Here is a 16,692-nt window from a genome sequence, read left to right as displayed (position 1 = left end):
GGCTGAGAAATTTAGGGTTTCTGGTTAGAGCCCCGATGCGGCCAAAGCACGGAATGTGTTCTGGTACTAAGGGAAGGTGCTAGGATACCTTCAGCTCACTGCCGGGGCACCCTTGAGCAAGGCAATGAACCCACAAATGCCCTGTGATGAACTGGCGACTAATCCAGGGATGCACCCTGCCTTCACCTATGTGCGTAGCCCTGTGACCCAGGAAAGGGAAAAAAGCATTCTCTGCTTTAGGTATTCCTTTATCATAAAAAGCAATTTTCTTGCTGTTCTGCGGCTCCTAATCAGAGTGATAGTGCTTGTACATGGATGGATTTCGCGCAATGGACACCGTGCGATGCGTACTTGGGGGTTTTCCCTCCCGCATGTAATCAGAATAAAGTGCTATGTGTACAAGTAATATCATACATCTCCAGCACATCCAGATATTTATTATAAAGGAATGTGAAGACAGTGCTCACATTCCAGGAACCCTGCAGCGCCGACACCGTAAGGCCGCGACAAACCGCGCATTCAAAATCCCAAAGCGGCATATTTGAGGAGCCAAGCAGGCGAGGCAGCTCACTCAGTCGCGGTTGTGTGTGAAGAAAGTGGGGATAGTCTCTCTTCGGGTCCCTCCCCACCCTCACAATGAATTTCGACGAGCTCATCTCCACCATCGGAGGCTTTGGCAAATATCAGAAGCTATTGTACATCTGGATTTGTTTACCTCAGGTTCTCCTCTCACTTCACATGATGGTGAGCATCTTCACCGAAGCCACACCGCCCCATCAGTGCCGGGGGGACTCCGGGAATCACTCTCTTTTCATGGCCACGGAAAAGGTGAACTTTAGCCTCCTGGAATTGTCCTGTGCGCCTCTGTCACCATTGAGGAACCGGACAGAGCGCGTCCCATGTGGGCACGGATGGGTCTACAGCCGGGACACGTTCCAAAGCACGACCGTGACAGAGGTAAGCTGGATAATGTGTTCTTAAAAACGGTGCAACGGCTCATGTGTTGTCTTTAAAAACCCAGATCTCGGTGCTCCAGATCAATGATTCGAGGAATAATTGAGCCAAAAGTATAGAAGCGATCTCACCGCGCATATTTTATCAAAAAGATTTGTCTCCTGCACGACGTTACGGGAGGTTAAGAGGAAATTACTCCATACATTATTAAATACATCTGAGCAATATTACATAACATACTAGGTTTCTTTCAGGATCAAAGCCACTTGGCTCCAGAATCTGGAACATCACAAAAAAATCGAATGAGGTCTGCCTCAGCCCACGAACATTAAAAACACATTAAAATCCGTTTATAACTTTTTTAAAGTTAGTTTTTGGTCGCAGTCAAACAATACAACAACCCAGCTGTCACATAACCACCTGGTGGAGGTCAATAAAATGATTCTGTAACTCCCGCTGTAGCAGCTGAGCATGGGAGTGATCATTCTAAATCACAGCGTCTCTTCAACACGCTTTTTCTGTCACAGTGAGACTTGTCTCCTCTCTTTCAGTGGGACTTGGTGTGCGACAAAGCCGGGCTCGACAGCCTGGGTTCGTCCGTCTACATGTTCGGTCTGCTGGTGGGGGCTGTGGTGTTCGGCTCCATGGCGGACAGGTTGGTGTCGCTCTTCTCTCCCAGCAGGATGTTAACTTTTGCCCACTCCTGCCTCTCTCCCTCTCCCCCCCCCCCCCCAACTGTCGAAGGTATGGCCGCCGCTTTGTGATGCTGTTGTCCATCGCCATCCAGGCTGTGTTTGGGGTCGCTGCAGCTTTCGCCCCTAACTTTCCTGTTTATGTGGTCCTTCGCTTTGTTGTCGGCTCAACCATATCCGGGGTCATCATGAACGCCTTTGTGCTGGGTACAGACAGACTTGAATTTTAAAAAAAGACCAAAATGAATGTGAATGCCTTGCATCTTTGTTTTCCTCTCCTCTGTTTCCCAAATCCAAACTTCAACCTCAAAGGCACGGAGTGGACCTGTCCCAAGAACCGGATGCTAGCTGGCATCATCACCGACTATGCCTTCAATATCGGCTACATGCTACTAGCGGGTGTAGCGTACTTGATACGTGACTGGAGAAAGCTTCAACTGGCCATATCAGCCCCGGGATTTCTGCTTTTCTTCTATATATGGTGGGAACATGTTACCTTCTACTCATGTCTTTGATCCATGGTGATGATCCTGGCTATTTACCCCACTCTTCTGTATGCTAAGGGTGGTTCCTCAGTCTGCAAGATGGTTGCTGACCAAGGACAGGAAGGAGGAAGCTATAGCGCTCCTGCAGAAGGCTGCACGTGTCAACGGCCGGGTCTTGCCTCCAAATCTACAGGTGCCTCCTGGGATTGAAGTGGATTACGCATTAAAGTCCAAGGGTTCATATGTTGACACATAAATGACAAAAGTCTGAAAAAATTGCATATCTTAAGTAAACTGAATGGTGTAGCCTGACTAAAATGACTTGTCCAGGTGGAGAAGCTTGTTATTGGCAGGAAGCAGAGCCTTTCGGCCTTGGATCTTGTACGGACGCCTCAGATGAGGAAGCGGTCTCTCATCCTGTTCTTCGCCTGGTAAATTGGACGTGTTAATTAAAATTAAAAACGCATTTTAATTTGTGCACCGTTGTGATTTTCCTTAAATTCTCTTTGTTCCCACACAGGTTTGTCAACGTGCTGGTGTACTACGGCCTCTCGCTGGGGGTGTCCAGGCTCGGGACGGACCTATATCTCACCCAGTTTATATTTGGGTTGATTGAAATTCCTGCTCGCACGCTCGTCCTGTTCGTGCTGCCCTACAGTCGGCGACTCTGTCAGAGCGGATTTCTGGCTACTGGCGGGCTCAGCTGTCTCCTCATGCTCGCCATCCCTGCGGGTAGTCAAGTCAGTTTTATTATAGAGCTGTACAAGAGGTTCAGACAAGCTGAAGGTGTGCTGTGGTATCTGGCACCAGGATGTTAGCGGCAGATCCCTGAAGTTTTGTAAATTTGGAGGCGGGGCCTGTGATTTCGGTGGAGTCAGGAGGGTTGTTCCAGAGGGAGGGGCCACGAGCCGCTGCGTTATGGCAGATCTTATGTGTTGTGTTATGAGAGGAAGGTTAAAGTGAGCGTCAAAGGTTCGTCACACAATCTACACCCATCTCTCTGCAGATGCATCCAAGGTCCGGACGGCCCTCGCCATGTTGGGGAAGTTTGGGATATCGGCTTCCTTTGCTGTGATCTACGTATACACTGCCGAGATATTTCCCACCGTGCTCCGGTAAGTCCACGCACGTCTACCTCAATCACACCTAATCCAAAGAGTTTTACAGTTTGGAGTCGGTGACTCTCGTTTCATCCGTGATCTACAGGCAAACAGGGATTGGAGCATCAAGTATGTTTGCAAGGATCGGTGGAATCTTGGCACCCTTAATAAACCTGCTACACAACCAAAGCTCTGCTATACCACAAGTCATCTTTGGCGCCTCCGCACTGCTGGCTGCTGGCCTGGCCCTGGCCCTGCCCGAAACCGCCAACAGACCTCTTCCAGACAGAGTGGAGGATGCTGAGAACTGGGATCTGAGGTACGAAAATCGCTGTTAAACGGCCCCTGTGCCTTCCTAAACCTCTTCATTTTGGTTTTGCTGTTAATCTGCTTGCCCCTGGTGACCTTGTTCTGTTGTTGTGTAACACCTTTTTTGGCTGTCTTCCAATAGAAGCAGCCCTCAGACATCTGAAGACATCCATCAGTCACGCAGCGGCTCAAAGGAACGGGAGCTCCAGCACCTGGCAACCCAGGCTGACAAGAGTGTGTGACAGGATTTATGTTCCCCATTATTCGAATCATCCAAGTTTAGCTATATTGCTAATTTCCGTCTCCTGCGAGTTATACTGGTGTCGACATATCATGTAAAGCAGTTAAAGAAACAAGGATTTCAAGCACACATCCGGGACAAAAGTGGATGCGTCAAAGGGACCAATCTTGACATTTTATGCAGGACTCTAATTTTGAAAATTAAAGATAAAATAAACCCAAATTCAGTGTCTTCTTTCTTGAGGAAATGTGACTTGGTCAAACTTGAATCAGGGCATTACTTCAGTATTACAATTTCTGCATGGTTTTTCTGTGGGTTCTCAGGCTTCCTGTCACAAACTAAAGACATACATTTGGGGGATGGGACACTAAACCAACTGTTAATAAGAGTCAGTGGTCCTTCATTGCTAAATGTTAGCCCTACTATTACTTTGTAACCTGTCCAGGGTGAAGCCAGCCTCTTGCCCAAAGACAGCTGGAATAAATTCCAGCTCCAACAATACTGTAAAGCACTAAAAGATTGATGTGCAAGTTGAACCATGTTGGGCTAAAGCTAAAAATCATGGGACAAAGGAGACAGTTTGTTTTCAGGTCTAACCGCAAAGCGAAAACCTAATTTTACAATTCCATTTCAGGAGTTCAAAAGCCAATTGTATGCTGATACGAGTTGAATATTCCCCCAACGCTACGGGACATTTCAGACTTGATTATACATTTACGAAGAAATCACAGGATCTCATGTGACTGTCCTGGACCTGTCCTGCTGCCAGGATCTGAACAGTTATAAGTTCAGAAACAGAGCATTGTGGGTTCAATGTTCTCAGAACAGCAACGTAAAGCAACATACAGCTCCTTTGCCAGTGCCCCCCCTCCATTAAAGGGGAGTTTTCCCCTTACTGGTACAATAAAAATTGTAACAGACTTAAAATAAATGGAGATGATTTGATTTTGAATTGTTTATAAAATTCCTTTCATTCCACCCCCCAAAAACAACAACAACAACAACAACTTGATTTCAAGAGATAAAATAGCAAAGCTTTATTACTTTAATTCCAGCTTGGTACATCTGAAGGGCTCAATTGAACAAACAAAACAGAAGACACAAAAAAGGCACAGGCTAGAACTCTCTTGATTAAAAATAGGAAACATCTGTGCGAACTGTGCAATTTCACTTCCATTTAAGTGTATCGCTAAATGATGTCATCACATTTTGCATGCGCTGTCGCGTTGATCAACAGAAATAATCAGGTTCATGCCAGAGTAACAAATGTAGCGTCGGTGGCGACACCACAGTTATTGTCCTTCATTGACATGAGGATATAGCCATCGTTGCCCCAGTAGGTGGACCACGAGTTCTTAATCAGCCAGTATGGTTCACCATTGAGGTTCCCGTACCCTACAGCGAGGACAGCATGGTCCAGGTCGTTAATGGTGCTGCCTGGGGAGGGAGAAGACGGCATATCGTAAGGAGGAGGACGACTGTAAAAAAATACAAAATTAAAGTGAAACTCACCACAAGCAGGTTCGTAGTAGACGCCGTGGCTGTAGAAAACAAACGAGCGGTGCGAAGCGTCGATGCTCACGGCCACCGGCCCGTGTTTAAAGAGCGCCAGCTTCAGCGCCATTGCATCTCCAGAAGTTACGTTGGTGTAACTCTGGATCTGTGCGACAAGCTCCGATGAGTTAACGTGGCAAAAGCCATTCTGGTAAAAGAGAAAAACTAGTCAAGGATGTGAAGAGGAGGAAGCTCCTGCTGAAAATGTAAAAAAAAAAAAAAAAGTAGTTGGCAGAAGTACAAACAGGCTGATGGAGAAGCGAACAACTTGATAAGGAATGTCTTCAAATGTGTTCGTGGGAACAAAACATTGCATAATTTGACAGGGAGGAGACGTGACCTCACCATGCCCATATAGGGGCCGTAAGTTTCTGCCAGGGCAATGCCGCCGTGTTTCATGATCCACTCGTACGACCTCCACTCCTCTCCGCCGTCGCAGGCGTTGTTGCCGAACCCCCAGGAACAGTCCATCAGAATCTGCTGGGACAGAACCTGCAGAAAGCCCGTCTGAAAGACAAGGATGAGGCGCTGCATCACGTGCTTGCTGGAGTCAGGTTTATGCAATTCAACTTGTGTATTTGTGTAATTACATCCAACTTTGTGTCTTTTTACTGCTTTTTTGGAAAATCTTGCATCTATAAATCAATTTTGTCACTCCCCTTAATTTAACACATTTACAGAAATTAAAATAGATTAACACAGATGTGAATCTAGTCCAAAAAGAAGTTGCAAATGTCGTCAATGGTGACATTTGAAATGAAGCCTGCAAACGTGACATAACTTTTACCTTTAGGAAAAGGGCGCCCTCTATCGTCCCGGTGGTGGCAAAGCTCCAGCATGAGCCACATATAGCCTGGTCTTTGACTGGGGTCACAGCACCATAAAGCCTCCAGTCGAGGGAATCTGGCACTTGCACATTTTCATATAGTTTTAAGGGGAAGGGGAGCCCTCTGTTAGGGGTCTTTCTTTGCTTCTTTCCCCTCATGGCGCCCAACTCAGACATGGTGCGATCAGAGAGGGAGTTCAAAGCCAGAGTGTAGGACAGTCCTGCTCTGTTCTTAGAGTGAACGTACCTGGAGGAGAAAAAAAAAGAAAGATATATATATAAATATAAAGAAAACAGCATCTATTCCAGGTCGCAGCGATACGACTCCTTCAGTCGTCTCACCTTAGATTGTGAATGAAAGCTTGCTGCCTGATGTCGTGTTCTTTGTCGTCTTCATACCGACGCTGGAACTTTTCTTTGAAATGACCGAAGATGCGCTGAGAGTGGCCCGATGCCGACGTGTGGATGAGGTCTTTCATCGGATTGGCCAACATGTGGTGCTCAACTCCTGGGCCAGGAAACCCCTCACAGGTCATACCTGTCAGGAGATATGAATGAGGAAAACCCACCACACCTTCTTTAGGTCTTTGTTGCTTGGCAGTGAAGCACAAACCTTCGGGCAGTGTGAAGATTTTAGGGTCCACGTGAGTGCTGAAGTCTTTGTAGTCGACCAAGTATTTATCATAATGGGACCCCAGGAGGGTGTTGTAACCCATCATCTCGTAGTGGACGGGCAGGACGGGACTCTCCGTGCCGTTGGCGGCCCTCTCTGCACGGGTCACCCACAGGGTGTACGTGTTCTTCTTGTAACCCACGTTGGTCACGTTCTGCCAGACTTCACACAGGGAACCGCTGTAGTATTCTACCCTCAGGAACTAGGAGAAAAGGGTTGGAACATCACAAGAGGGTTAAATCTCGCCACCTTTCTGCTGATAGTTTCTGCTAAATAGATGGTACAGCCGTCATATCTGGTCGTGACGACAGGCTAACGATGCATTTCAAGTCTAACAAACACACCTGGAAGCCCTGCAGCTGCGGCAAAGCCGCCTGTGGTGCCACGGCCTCTTCCTTTGTTCCGTTGACCTGAAAACACTTCATCACATTCTGCTCGACCTCGTTGGTCTCCGGCGAGATCTTGTACGAAGTGCCCCACTGCTTCTCGCCGCCCAGCTGGTACGTGGACACCTGGCCTGATCATGAGATATCGTCAGATCATTGAAGTTCCTAAAGTTGATAAATTTCTGTCTTGGCAATGGCAAATTCTTCTCAGTATGAAACAGGAAACTGTCATTCATCAATTTTCCTTATGATAAGTTGTAAACCTAAGCCTGGCTCCCATTATGGGGGGGGAAAGCAACGAGAAAGTGATCGTGTAAGACGAATCAAAAGTTTTGCAAGCAAGCTTTCTTTTTCACTTCATTGTGCAACTCGTGGTTCTCTCTGGCCATTTTATTTGATACAACAGGCTGTTAGTTTCACATCACAAGTCCTCCTAAGCAGACAAGATGCAGAGTCAGTTCTTTTTTTCCCTTACCGTGGTAGTAATCTATTCGGCTGGAGTTTGCCGTTAGGTCAAACCAAGCCTCAAATGGCTCTTTTATTTCAGCATAAGGCAGCGAAATCAGTCCTGTAATGGCAAATGCGACACATCTGAGCAAAACGTGATGAAGAGAGGGGTTTAATTTTTAATCTTATGCACGTCTTACCTTTAACATGGTAGGTAGTCCCAAAATTTGGAAGAGAGGGGATAGATTTTCCCTCTGCGGCTGAAGGAACGAGTGGAAGAAAAATAATATTCATAATCAGTGTTATGGCAATAATTACAATGACATTATGTTGGTTCCATTTTCCTCTTTAGGAATGAATATTGTCCTTTCGTGTCCTTACTCGCGTGTCTCAAATTGAATATACGTTTGTATAATAAACAATGTACACCAGATTACTCAAAGACATGCATGTTACATATATTCTAAGAACAGTTAGTTGTCATCATAAAGTAATCATAATGTAAACCACACAATAATCATACAGAGGAAAGAGGAAGCGTGCTAATTCTGTTAGCTAAAAGGTAAACAACTTATAAACGTTCCGAATTACCTGAAACCCACAGAATAACAGCTGCAATGTATAAAAGCATGGCTTATACCGTGGTTTTAGAAGGATAATAATAAAACAGACGCGACTGACAAAAACTATCAAGCGAACCGCATGACTACAAGTGATTTTTGCACAATAACGTAATTAAAATCACCGGAAATGTAGGTTTACTGGACCAATCACATCGCAGCATGCAGATGTCTCGTCCAATAGAATGAGGGGGCGGGGATTATTTATTGGATGTCATGTGACAGGCGTCACACTAACATTGTGTTTAGATTAAATCAATTGATAAAATCAGGAAGAGAGGCTGGTTTCTTTGGGGAATTAAAAATCCTGTGTTTCGAATTATATAAACTTTATATATTTCCGAAATTCCATCCCCAAAACGTTTGGTGAGCCCTCGTTCGGTCTCAGCAGACTGTAATATGGCCATGGCATGTTTTGTGATTCTGACGCTAAAGTATTAGAATCCTCCAAAATTCTTTTCTGTATCCGAAATTCTCCTTTTCGGCAAAAAGAAGAACCATAGAACTTGTAACCCCGGAATGATAAATGACCTGTAAAATACAGTTTCACTGCATATGGTTTTTCAAATCAATCGCAGGTATAATCGTGGCAGAAGTTCTAACAATTTCACTAATAATTAAAAACAAGTTTATTTTGCAAGGCCGCACTGACTTCAGATGCAGATCCCAGAATAGACGCTAGATGTCAGTATAATGCAGGACGTCAGGATAACGCACAGGTTTACTCTGAAGAACTGGAGCTCGAAGGACACAAAATCTTAACTCACTTTTTGGATAACAGTACTAAATTTTATACCTTTAATGTAACCTGAGTAAAGACCTTATACGTTGCTAAATGTCTGACCTCTAAACCTCTGGTTTTGATGCAATCAGAACGACCTTGAGTAACTCATGTCACAGACAGATTTTATTACTTCAAAATAATAAAACATGACATAAATGTAGGATGTGTTTATTTCTGACTATTCTGTTAATATCAACAGTAACCACAGAGTGTTATTCATATACAAGGACAAGGCAGTATAAATATAGAATATTTGTCTTATAGGGCAATATTGGAGCACAAAAACAATCACTCGAGCACTCACACCATGTTCATTCAATCACGCCTTCAATCATTCGATGGAGCTACTGACCGTAGATTACTTTACATTTACAACACAACAAACACATGGACATGTTAACACTATTGGAGGAATAAAACAAACACTGTCTGATTTCTTAATGGCACACTACGGATACGCTGTTTTGGCAAAAACAGAAGTAGTGAAACTGTTCGGTTCAGCAACAGGGAACGTCCTCTTGCAACAGTCAACCAATAGTATGAAGAGGCTGCCCTGTTTCTGCCTTCATCAGTTCGATGGGGCTTTGACAATGTGCTTACTGTTACTGTATGTATTGACATTTAAATACACGAAATGTTGCACCTTTAAAATGACGCCATCTGACGCTCAGATGATAAAGGAAAGCAATGGACTGTCAGTTGGAGCTAAGGTCCTTTTCCCACTTTGTCTCCTGGAACACCGCTCCCAAGTTGTCCAGGTTGTCAAACGATGGCACCTAGACGCCGTTGAGCAGCAGAAGAGAGTTGGTGGCAGGAGAGGAAAGTTCAGGGTTCATGTAAGGGGGGTCATCCCCTGAGTCCCCTTCTTCCTCTTGTGCTACAGTCAAGGTGAGCTTGTTCAGACTGGATTCTAACGTGGCCTCTGCTCCCTCTGCTCGGTCACCTGCAGACAGGAATAAAATGTGATGACATGGCTTGAATTTCCATTTTAGAAACAGAGTCAGCCTTAATTTTAAACTAGAAAACTGGGGGACCTTTAAGTGAGGATGGGAGGGTTAAGATAATGGCACACTGAAGGGCACTGTTTTTGCACTTTGATGGAATTTCATTATATTTTGATACTGCAAGGAAACGCTGGAGAGGATGTTACCAAATGCTGTTTTCTAGGATCAGACCACAGATGGACTCATATCTCATTTTGTTCCTTTGGATGGACCCCAGACGGATTAAGTTGGATTGTTGGATTATGTATGGCAATAACATTTGTCTGCAACAGGTTCACGACCCCTGGTCGCCTTGTGGTACACCTGACTACCATTACTGTTATGTGTGGTAAATATGTGCAAATATGTGCTAACAGTTTTGATTGAATTGTGACAACACACACACACACACACACACACACACACACACACACACACACACACACACACACACTCACACAGATGTGATGAACACACACACCTCTCTCCTGTTCACAGTCTGGAGAAGACGCCCCACTGCACTGGCTGCGGGGGCCCAGGAGAGGGGAGACGTGGCCTGAGCCACAGACTGAATCTACATCATGAGAGCTACAGGGACTTTCTAAGTCCAGTGCACCGAGACCAGTGGAGGGGGGGGTGGAGGGAAGGTAGGAGCAGGGGCTGCAGAGCGAGGGGGACAAGGAGGGGAACGGGGAGGGCATGTCGAGGGGAGAGGACGGGGTAGTAGACGAGGAAGATGAGGCTCGGGGTGAGGAGGTGGTGAGATTATCAGCCTCATCTTCTGAGCTGTTACTGTGACTGCCCCCTTCATCGATTGACACGGACATCACTGAAACACAGATAAACACATTAAACATGCAGACACACGGATGAAAAACCAAAAAACCAAAAGCACAAACATCAAACAATGTTGACACGGGGCCAACGAGCAGACGGTTCCTGAGATACTTACTTGACAGCCCGTCGGACTCCATTTTGAAGTTGGCGATGTCATCGTCGCCTGCGTCCCCCTCTGCGCCTACACCCTGCTCCCTGGTTCCCATGGCGAGGGACCGTCGCTGGGCGTGGATCTCCTCGGAGATACTCTCCAAATTGCGCAGCGCTGCACGGTACTCCGCCTTCGCAGACACGAGTTTTGCCTGACGCTCTTCCACGAGTGCCTTCAGTTGCTATGAGAAATCAACAGAAATGTTGTGTGGGTGTCTTAAGGCGTCGCTTTAACTGTTAGCTTTAACTGTTCTACAGTACACACCTCAAGCTGCAGATAATACTTGGCTTTCAGTTCAAAATATGGCCTACAGGGAGAGAAAGTAGAAGAAAATCTGAGACGGGTGGAGGAAAAACCAGAAACAGGAATAACAGTCGCCCTTGAGCAGCTACATTCCTTCAGCCTTACACAGGGAATACACCCAAGTACTACGCAACCGTGCCATGAAACATCTGGGTTGCATCAGATGACATAAGTGGGCCTTACTTCGCACACACAACCACACTTGCGCAACGTAAGCGTGGAAAGGAGAGAGGGGCGAGAAAGCAGAGGCAGACCTGGATTTGTTGATGGAGCGTTTGAGTTTCTTCTCCAACTGCCTCATGTGACTGATGCAGGAGTTGTAATTGGCTGCCGTCTTCTTGTGCTCAGCTTCGCTGCGCGTTCTCGACTGCTCCGCCTCCATCACCTAGAACAATGAGGGAATGTTTTTCCACTTTCTCCATTTCCTACATCTCCGCCTGGAGAACCGAACCCGTTATTTTCTAGCGGCCCGGCGCCACATGTTTACCCTCTGAGTAGCGTGGTTAAGCATTTCCTGCCAAGCGGAGTCGAACTGACGGCTGTCCTCCTCTAGCAGCCTCTCCTCGGCCAGAGCGATGGTCTCCTTGGCGGCCCGCAGGATCTCCACAGCCCGCTGGAATTCCTGAGTGGCCTTTTGGGCCTCAATCTGAGCCTAACAATTAGAAGCACAGTTAAGGCTAAAACAGGGTCACAAAGGTCAATGACTGAAAATAAACAATGCTAGTAAAATAAGCGTCCTTGTAGGGGTCATCGGTGATTTAGGGTTTTACAATTCTTCTCCACAGCCTCGGTGTTTGCATGTTTAATCATCTTCTGCGTATTTCTAACAAATGTGGTTTGGCCTGAAGAACAACAAAGCTTTGTCAGTATGTAGGTTTGAGTTGAGCCCACTGTCAGAGTCCTGAAATTTCCATCATGCTGGACATTGTTGGGACCCACTCTGTCCTCTCTGAGAGGCTTGACTCAATCAGACGTCATCGTTACCACCAATGTCGCAGACTTCACAGCAGGAACAAGGCTTTTTTTCTTTTTTTTGGACGGAGCCATTTATTTAAAGTCACCCTGGAGACAACCCGAGGTGCGAACGCGATTCTAAATTTAGAAGGACAGATTTAGTTTGTCTAGAAGCGCTTTGAGAAGAAAAACAACAGCGACGAGGCTGCTGCGTGAGTATATTTCAGATATTTTCAACTGGGAAGGTCACTGTCAGCATCTAGGCAACAGTGTTTATTCATTCTTTTAAAAAAAGATCTACTTCCTGGAAACTCGGTAAGTTCAGTGTTGGCATCTTATTTGTTCTCTGAGACAGGGACCCATTTGACATGACCCCGCCCTCCACACACACACACACACACACACACACACACACACACACACACACGCACCACCCCTGCCCCTCATCACTGTCACTCCTGCTAAGATAGAATCTCCAACAGGTCTGTATCATATCCAACCAAAATGGGTCTTTTTGGGGGCGGGGTAACGGCATCTTATCTGCAGTTGAACGAGCCTGGGCTGGAAAGTCAAGAAGAGGAGGAGGAGAGTGGGACAATAACATGACTGCTTGGGTGTTATCTGCCGATTCTGTCCCGCCGTGACCCATTTCCCAGTGACGGCGATAGCAGAAGGACGATGATGGATATTTGATGAGCAGAGCAGAGAAGAAAGCTGTTTTTCCAGCGATACTAGGTCACGGCCCTGCAAAGAACCTCAGTTTTCCATTCCACCGCTGAGTTTGTGATTATTCCCAATTGTTCCACGACCCCAGCGCACAATTCTGTCGTCATGAAAACCAAGAAATCAGACAAATGACGAACCGCAGCCTACAGATCGAGCCTCATATTCCATCAGCTGACTCAGTGAGGCAGAGGTGTGATGACGCGGTCATGATTTGAGTCTAAAATGACACGACACACACTCAGCGTGCACGTACATGTTTATATAACACAACGCTCAGTGATTGTTTGTGTCGTGTTTGTCTTCAGGTGCGCAACGCTGGACGCTGACTCACGGCGACTTCCTGCACCAGACACTCCCTACATTTCTTACACTTCTCTGTCATGAACTCGCTTCAGGGGTTTTTTGGAGGTTGCAGAGGAGGAGAGGGATGAGTGGCACTCGGGGGGGGGAGGAGGAGAGGGAGGGGAGCCAGACAGACAGGCAGTGGAGCAGAAGGGAATGCTGGGTAAAAGGGACAAAGAGAGGATAGTAAAAGCAATTCCTACACAACCTCCCCAGACTACAGGAATGAGTGGTGGGAAAACACGTGTGTGTCTGTCTGCCTGTCTCAGTGTGTGTGTGTGTGTGTGTGTGTGTGTGTGGGGTCAGTGAGTGTTTAGCATTTCAATCCCTTTAAAATAGGTCATGCAATAAATATTAAATATTCATCCATAAATCATTTCCAGCACCACAGCAGCACCCACACGTGCACACCTCTGACAGCCAAATGCCAACCACATGATGAATGGCACACAACCACCAGGGCTGGATCGCACACATCGGCGCTGAAGAGCGTGACCTCCAGGATCGGAGGGCGGCGGAGGGCGTTTACGGCTCCGACCGCTGTGGAACGTTGCCCTAGTTTGCATCCATCTGCATGAAGCCACAGTAAAACTTCCACCGCACTACAAGGGGATCCAATCAGATTAGGATAAGTCGGAGGAGTTTGAGGCTGACAGCTCCTCTTCTTCGGCTGAATTGTGGCACTATCGCAGCGCGCCGCAGGGTTTATAAATAGACGTCACATGACCCGGCTCCCTTTAAGCAGATATAAACTGAGCCCTGTAGCGTTCTCCTCACTAAATTCCCAGACAAACTCTCTTCTCTGGTGACTTCCCCTCCCCTCGGGCCCGTCCAGCGTACCTGTCTCGCCACTTTGCGTGCTTCCCAGTACGGCTTGGAGTCGTCCACCGCTCGGCCGAGCCTCTTCACCAACTCGTCCAGCTTGAACGCGGCTTCCCTCAACATGGCACGAAACCGCTGGCGGCAGTCCTGCACACAAAAATGATGCCAGCTTTTATTCAGAAATATGTCACGGGCAGGGAAAACGGAGGTTTATTCCTAATGACTTTCCTAATCCCGTAACATGTCCACTAATGGCATCATCAGGGAAGAAATAGCTTCTTTTTTTTCCCAACCTCGTAATGACTTACAAATTCAGCTCACACCACAGCGGGGCCAGTACAGCCCCAATCAAGCACCTCCTCATCCCAGTCAAAGCTGCAAAAGCCATTGAAAGCCAAAACCAGTTCAGGGCTAAATCTGGTCTGTTTATTTCTACGTCTGAGACCCAATCACGATTATCCTGCAGATGGCGCCGATTAATGTGTGTCAGCAGTGGAAGGTTGGGTTCTGGTGCTGCAGCAATGAGTAGAAGTCTGTGAATCATTCCCATCCCAGTATAATAATTAAAACCCAAATATTATTCCTATCGACTTCCTGCTCAAGGTCATGTGACAGCAGCAGCCTATCCCAGCAGGCATTGGGCGAGAGGCAGGAATACATCCTGGAAAGGTCACCAGTCTATCACAGGACACACACAACATGACCTGGACTGTTTATTTCAAATTTAAAACACGCCGAGCAGGGATAGTTGACAGCAGCCATGTGCTGATATAAATAAACCAGGTTTTTCAACCAGCTCTACAGGCGTCTGCATCCTTTTGACGGAGCATTTTAAAAAGGGCAGCATCTGCTTCCTGTTCATAAAGCTGAAGGACAAGGCTGTCACAGGAAGCACAATTTCTGTGACATCATTGCAGTTCCTGCATTTGTGTTCCTGAGCCAGCTCGCCATCTGACAGCTTTATTGTTCACTGCCTAACATTCTCAATGGCCACTCAACGCCACCCAAGTGTCTCAGCTACGACTTTAATCATCTCCAGACTCTTCAGGAAAGCAGCCGGCGGCCCCCCAGCAGCACATTTCACCTCAGCCCAGCTCCCTAATTCCAGGACGAACGGCCTTCAGTGCATCTACACGACACAACGGCCATTTATTCCACCACGTCAGATGACTTAATAAAACCCCCCAGCCTGTAAACTTAGAATTAAGCTCATAAGGGTTTAACAAATGCTGTCTTCTTCAAATGCAGCAGATTTTCTGTGCTGCCAAATTCGGCGCCAGCTAGTGGCGAAGATCTAATGAGTAACAGGAGAGACCCATTTTGGCCCTCGGAATGCATTTTGCTTAACAGAAAGAGAAAAAAACACCACAGGTTTTAAACCAAAGTCAAACTGATCTCCTTCTTTGGTTATATGGCTCTATGGTGGAACTGTCACACCGTTTAACCGGATTACAGACCTGTGGGAATCAAAAGGTCCTCTTTTGGATTAAAAAGCACTGCTGCCTGTTGGTGATAGTGTCTTACCTCCAACTCACTCTCCCATCTGTTAATGTCATCGGTGGACTGGTTCAACTTCTCCAGCTCTCCCTGTTTACAGTAAACACATCACACAGAAGAATCGCATAAAAACAGGCAGAAAGAAAAACCAAAAGTTTATCTGAAGGTTTACAATAATACATCCCATTTCTCCCGTAACTTTCTCTTTTTTTAATATTTCTGACAGTTTTCTTCTTAAATCAGAGTCACTGCCACTTCTTTTTTTTATTCCCGAAGGAGAATCCCACCTGGATTCTTGGATCAACCTCTTCTTCTTCCTCGGCACACTGCGAGTCCTCCTCGTTGAGTAAAGGGTCCATTTTCAGGGGTTCCTGGGATGTTTTTGGGGTGGTGGAGGGCGGCTGCAGACAAACCGCAGACAAAGCGACACCCCTGGGCGCTGGACACACAGGCTCGTCCTGCAGCGGTCCTCCCTCACCAGCCTCTGCGATGCATGGCCCTTTGTTTTGAAAGGTTCGGGCAGCTTCGAAAAGTCCAAACTATCCACAGTGTGCAAAAGTGTCCACCCGCAGGGGGATCACGAGGTGGATCTCACCCTCTGGGATCGACAACAGACTGACCTGGCTGTGCGGGGAGAGGAAATCTAAAACACCCGTCATCACCAACACGACTTCTGGTTCGGCCTTTCAATATAAATGACGGTTTAATGACTCACCGGACGCGTAATAGTCATATTACAATCAAGGAGGAGATCTGGTTGATAGATGCTGAATATTTAACACATTGTATTTTTAAATTCAGATTTCAGCAAAAAAATTAAAAAAAACTTTCTCTTTTTTCACGTATTTAAATCTGTTTTGGGCTTGTCGACAAATAAGGTAGAAGAAATAGCAATAATAAAAAAAAACATTTTATTTGATCTAGTATAATCAGTCGTTGACTTTTATTTTTAAACTCTATTTTAACTATTCATATATTGAATTATTAATATGAAATAACATGAAAG

At 46.3% G+C, this 16,692-nt stretch overlaps 3 protein-coding genes across 3 annotated transcripts; 1 reads left to right on the top strand and 2 right to left on the bottom strand.

Annotated features, from left to right (window-relative positions):
• The first annotated feature begins 521 nt into the window (after positions 1 to 521).
• si:dkey-166k12.1 (organic cation transporter protein) lies at positions 522 to 4,003 on the top strand. The gene is made up of 10 exons (XM_057020958.1): positions 522 to 957; positions 1,506 to 1,609; positions 1,699 to 1,853; positions 1,959 to 2,127; positions 2,210 to 2,324; positions 2,462 to 2,562; positions 2,652 to 2,863; positions 3,138 to 3,246; positions 3,338 to 3,550; positions 3,683 to 4,003. Exons 1-10 carry the CDS (start codon positions 637 to 639, stop codon positions 3,780 to 3,782), a joined length of 1,599 nt encoding a protein of 532 aa, XP_056876938.1. The 5' UTR covers positions 522 to 636; the 3' UTR covers positions 3,783 to 4,003.
• Positions 4,004 to 4,793: 790 nt separating this feature from the next.
• On the bottom strand, positions 4,794 to 8,418 carry zgc:110239 (uncharacterized protein LOC550326 homolog). Its single transcript, XM_057020957.1, has 10 exons — positions 8,259 to 8,418; positions 7,868 to 7,927; positions 7,696 to 7,788; positions 7,179 to 7,351; positions 6,775 to 7,036; positions 6,504 to 6,699; positions 6,123 to 6,408; positions 5,681 to 5,842; positions 5,294 to 5,483; positions 4,794 to 5,218 (listed from the first exon to the last, which is right to left on the bottom strand). Exons 1-10 carry the CDS (start codon positions 8,296 to 8,298, stop codon positions 5,031 to 5,033), a joined length of 1,650 nt encoding a protein of 549 aa, XP_056876937.1. The 5' UTR covers positions 8,299 to 8,418; the 3' UTR covers positions 4,794 to 5,030.
• An 805-nt stretch (positions 8,419 to 9,223) lies between these two features.
• Positions 9,224 to 16,334, bottom strand: sh3bp5a (SH3-domain binding protein 5a (BTK-associated)). The gene is made up of 9 exons (XM_057020306.1): positions 15,974 to 16,334; positions 15,714 to 15,776; positions 14,208 to 14,336; positions 11,833 to 11,997; positions 11,600 to 11,730; positions 11,307 to 11,349; positions 11,007 to 11,223; positions 10,536 to 10,883; positions 9,224 to 10,014 (listed from the first exon to the last, which is right to left on the bottom strand). The coding sequence occupies exons 1-9, from the start codon at positions 16,043 to 16,045 to the stop codon at positions 9,848 to 9,850; spliced, it is 1,335 nt and encodes a 444-aa protein (XP_056876286.1). The 5' UTR covers positions 16,046 to 16,334; the 3' UTR covers positions 9,224 to 9,847.
• Positions 16,335 to 16,692: the final 358 nt, after the last annotated feature.

Source organism: Takifugu flavidus, chromosome 21, assembly GCF_003711565.1.
Source record: "Takifugu flavidus isolate HTHZ2018 chromosome 21, ASM371156v2, whole genome shotgun sequence".
NCBI lineage: Eukaryota > Metazoa > Chordata > Actinopteri > Tetraodontiformes > Tetraodontidae > Takifugu > Takifugu flavidus.
The sequence above is the reverse complement of the archived record's forward strand: the minus strand, read 5'-3'. Positions and strand labels throughout refer to the sequence as shown.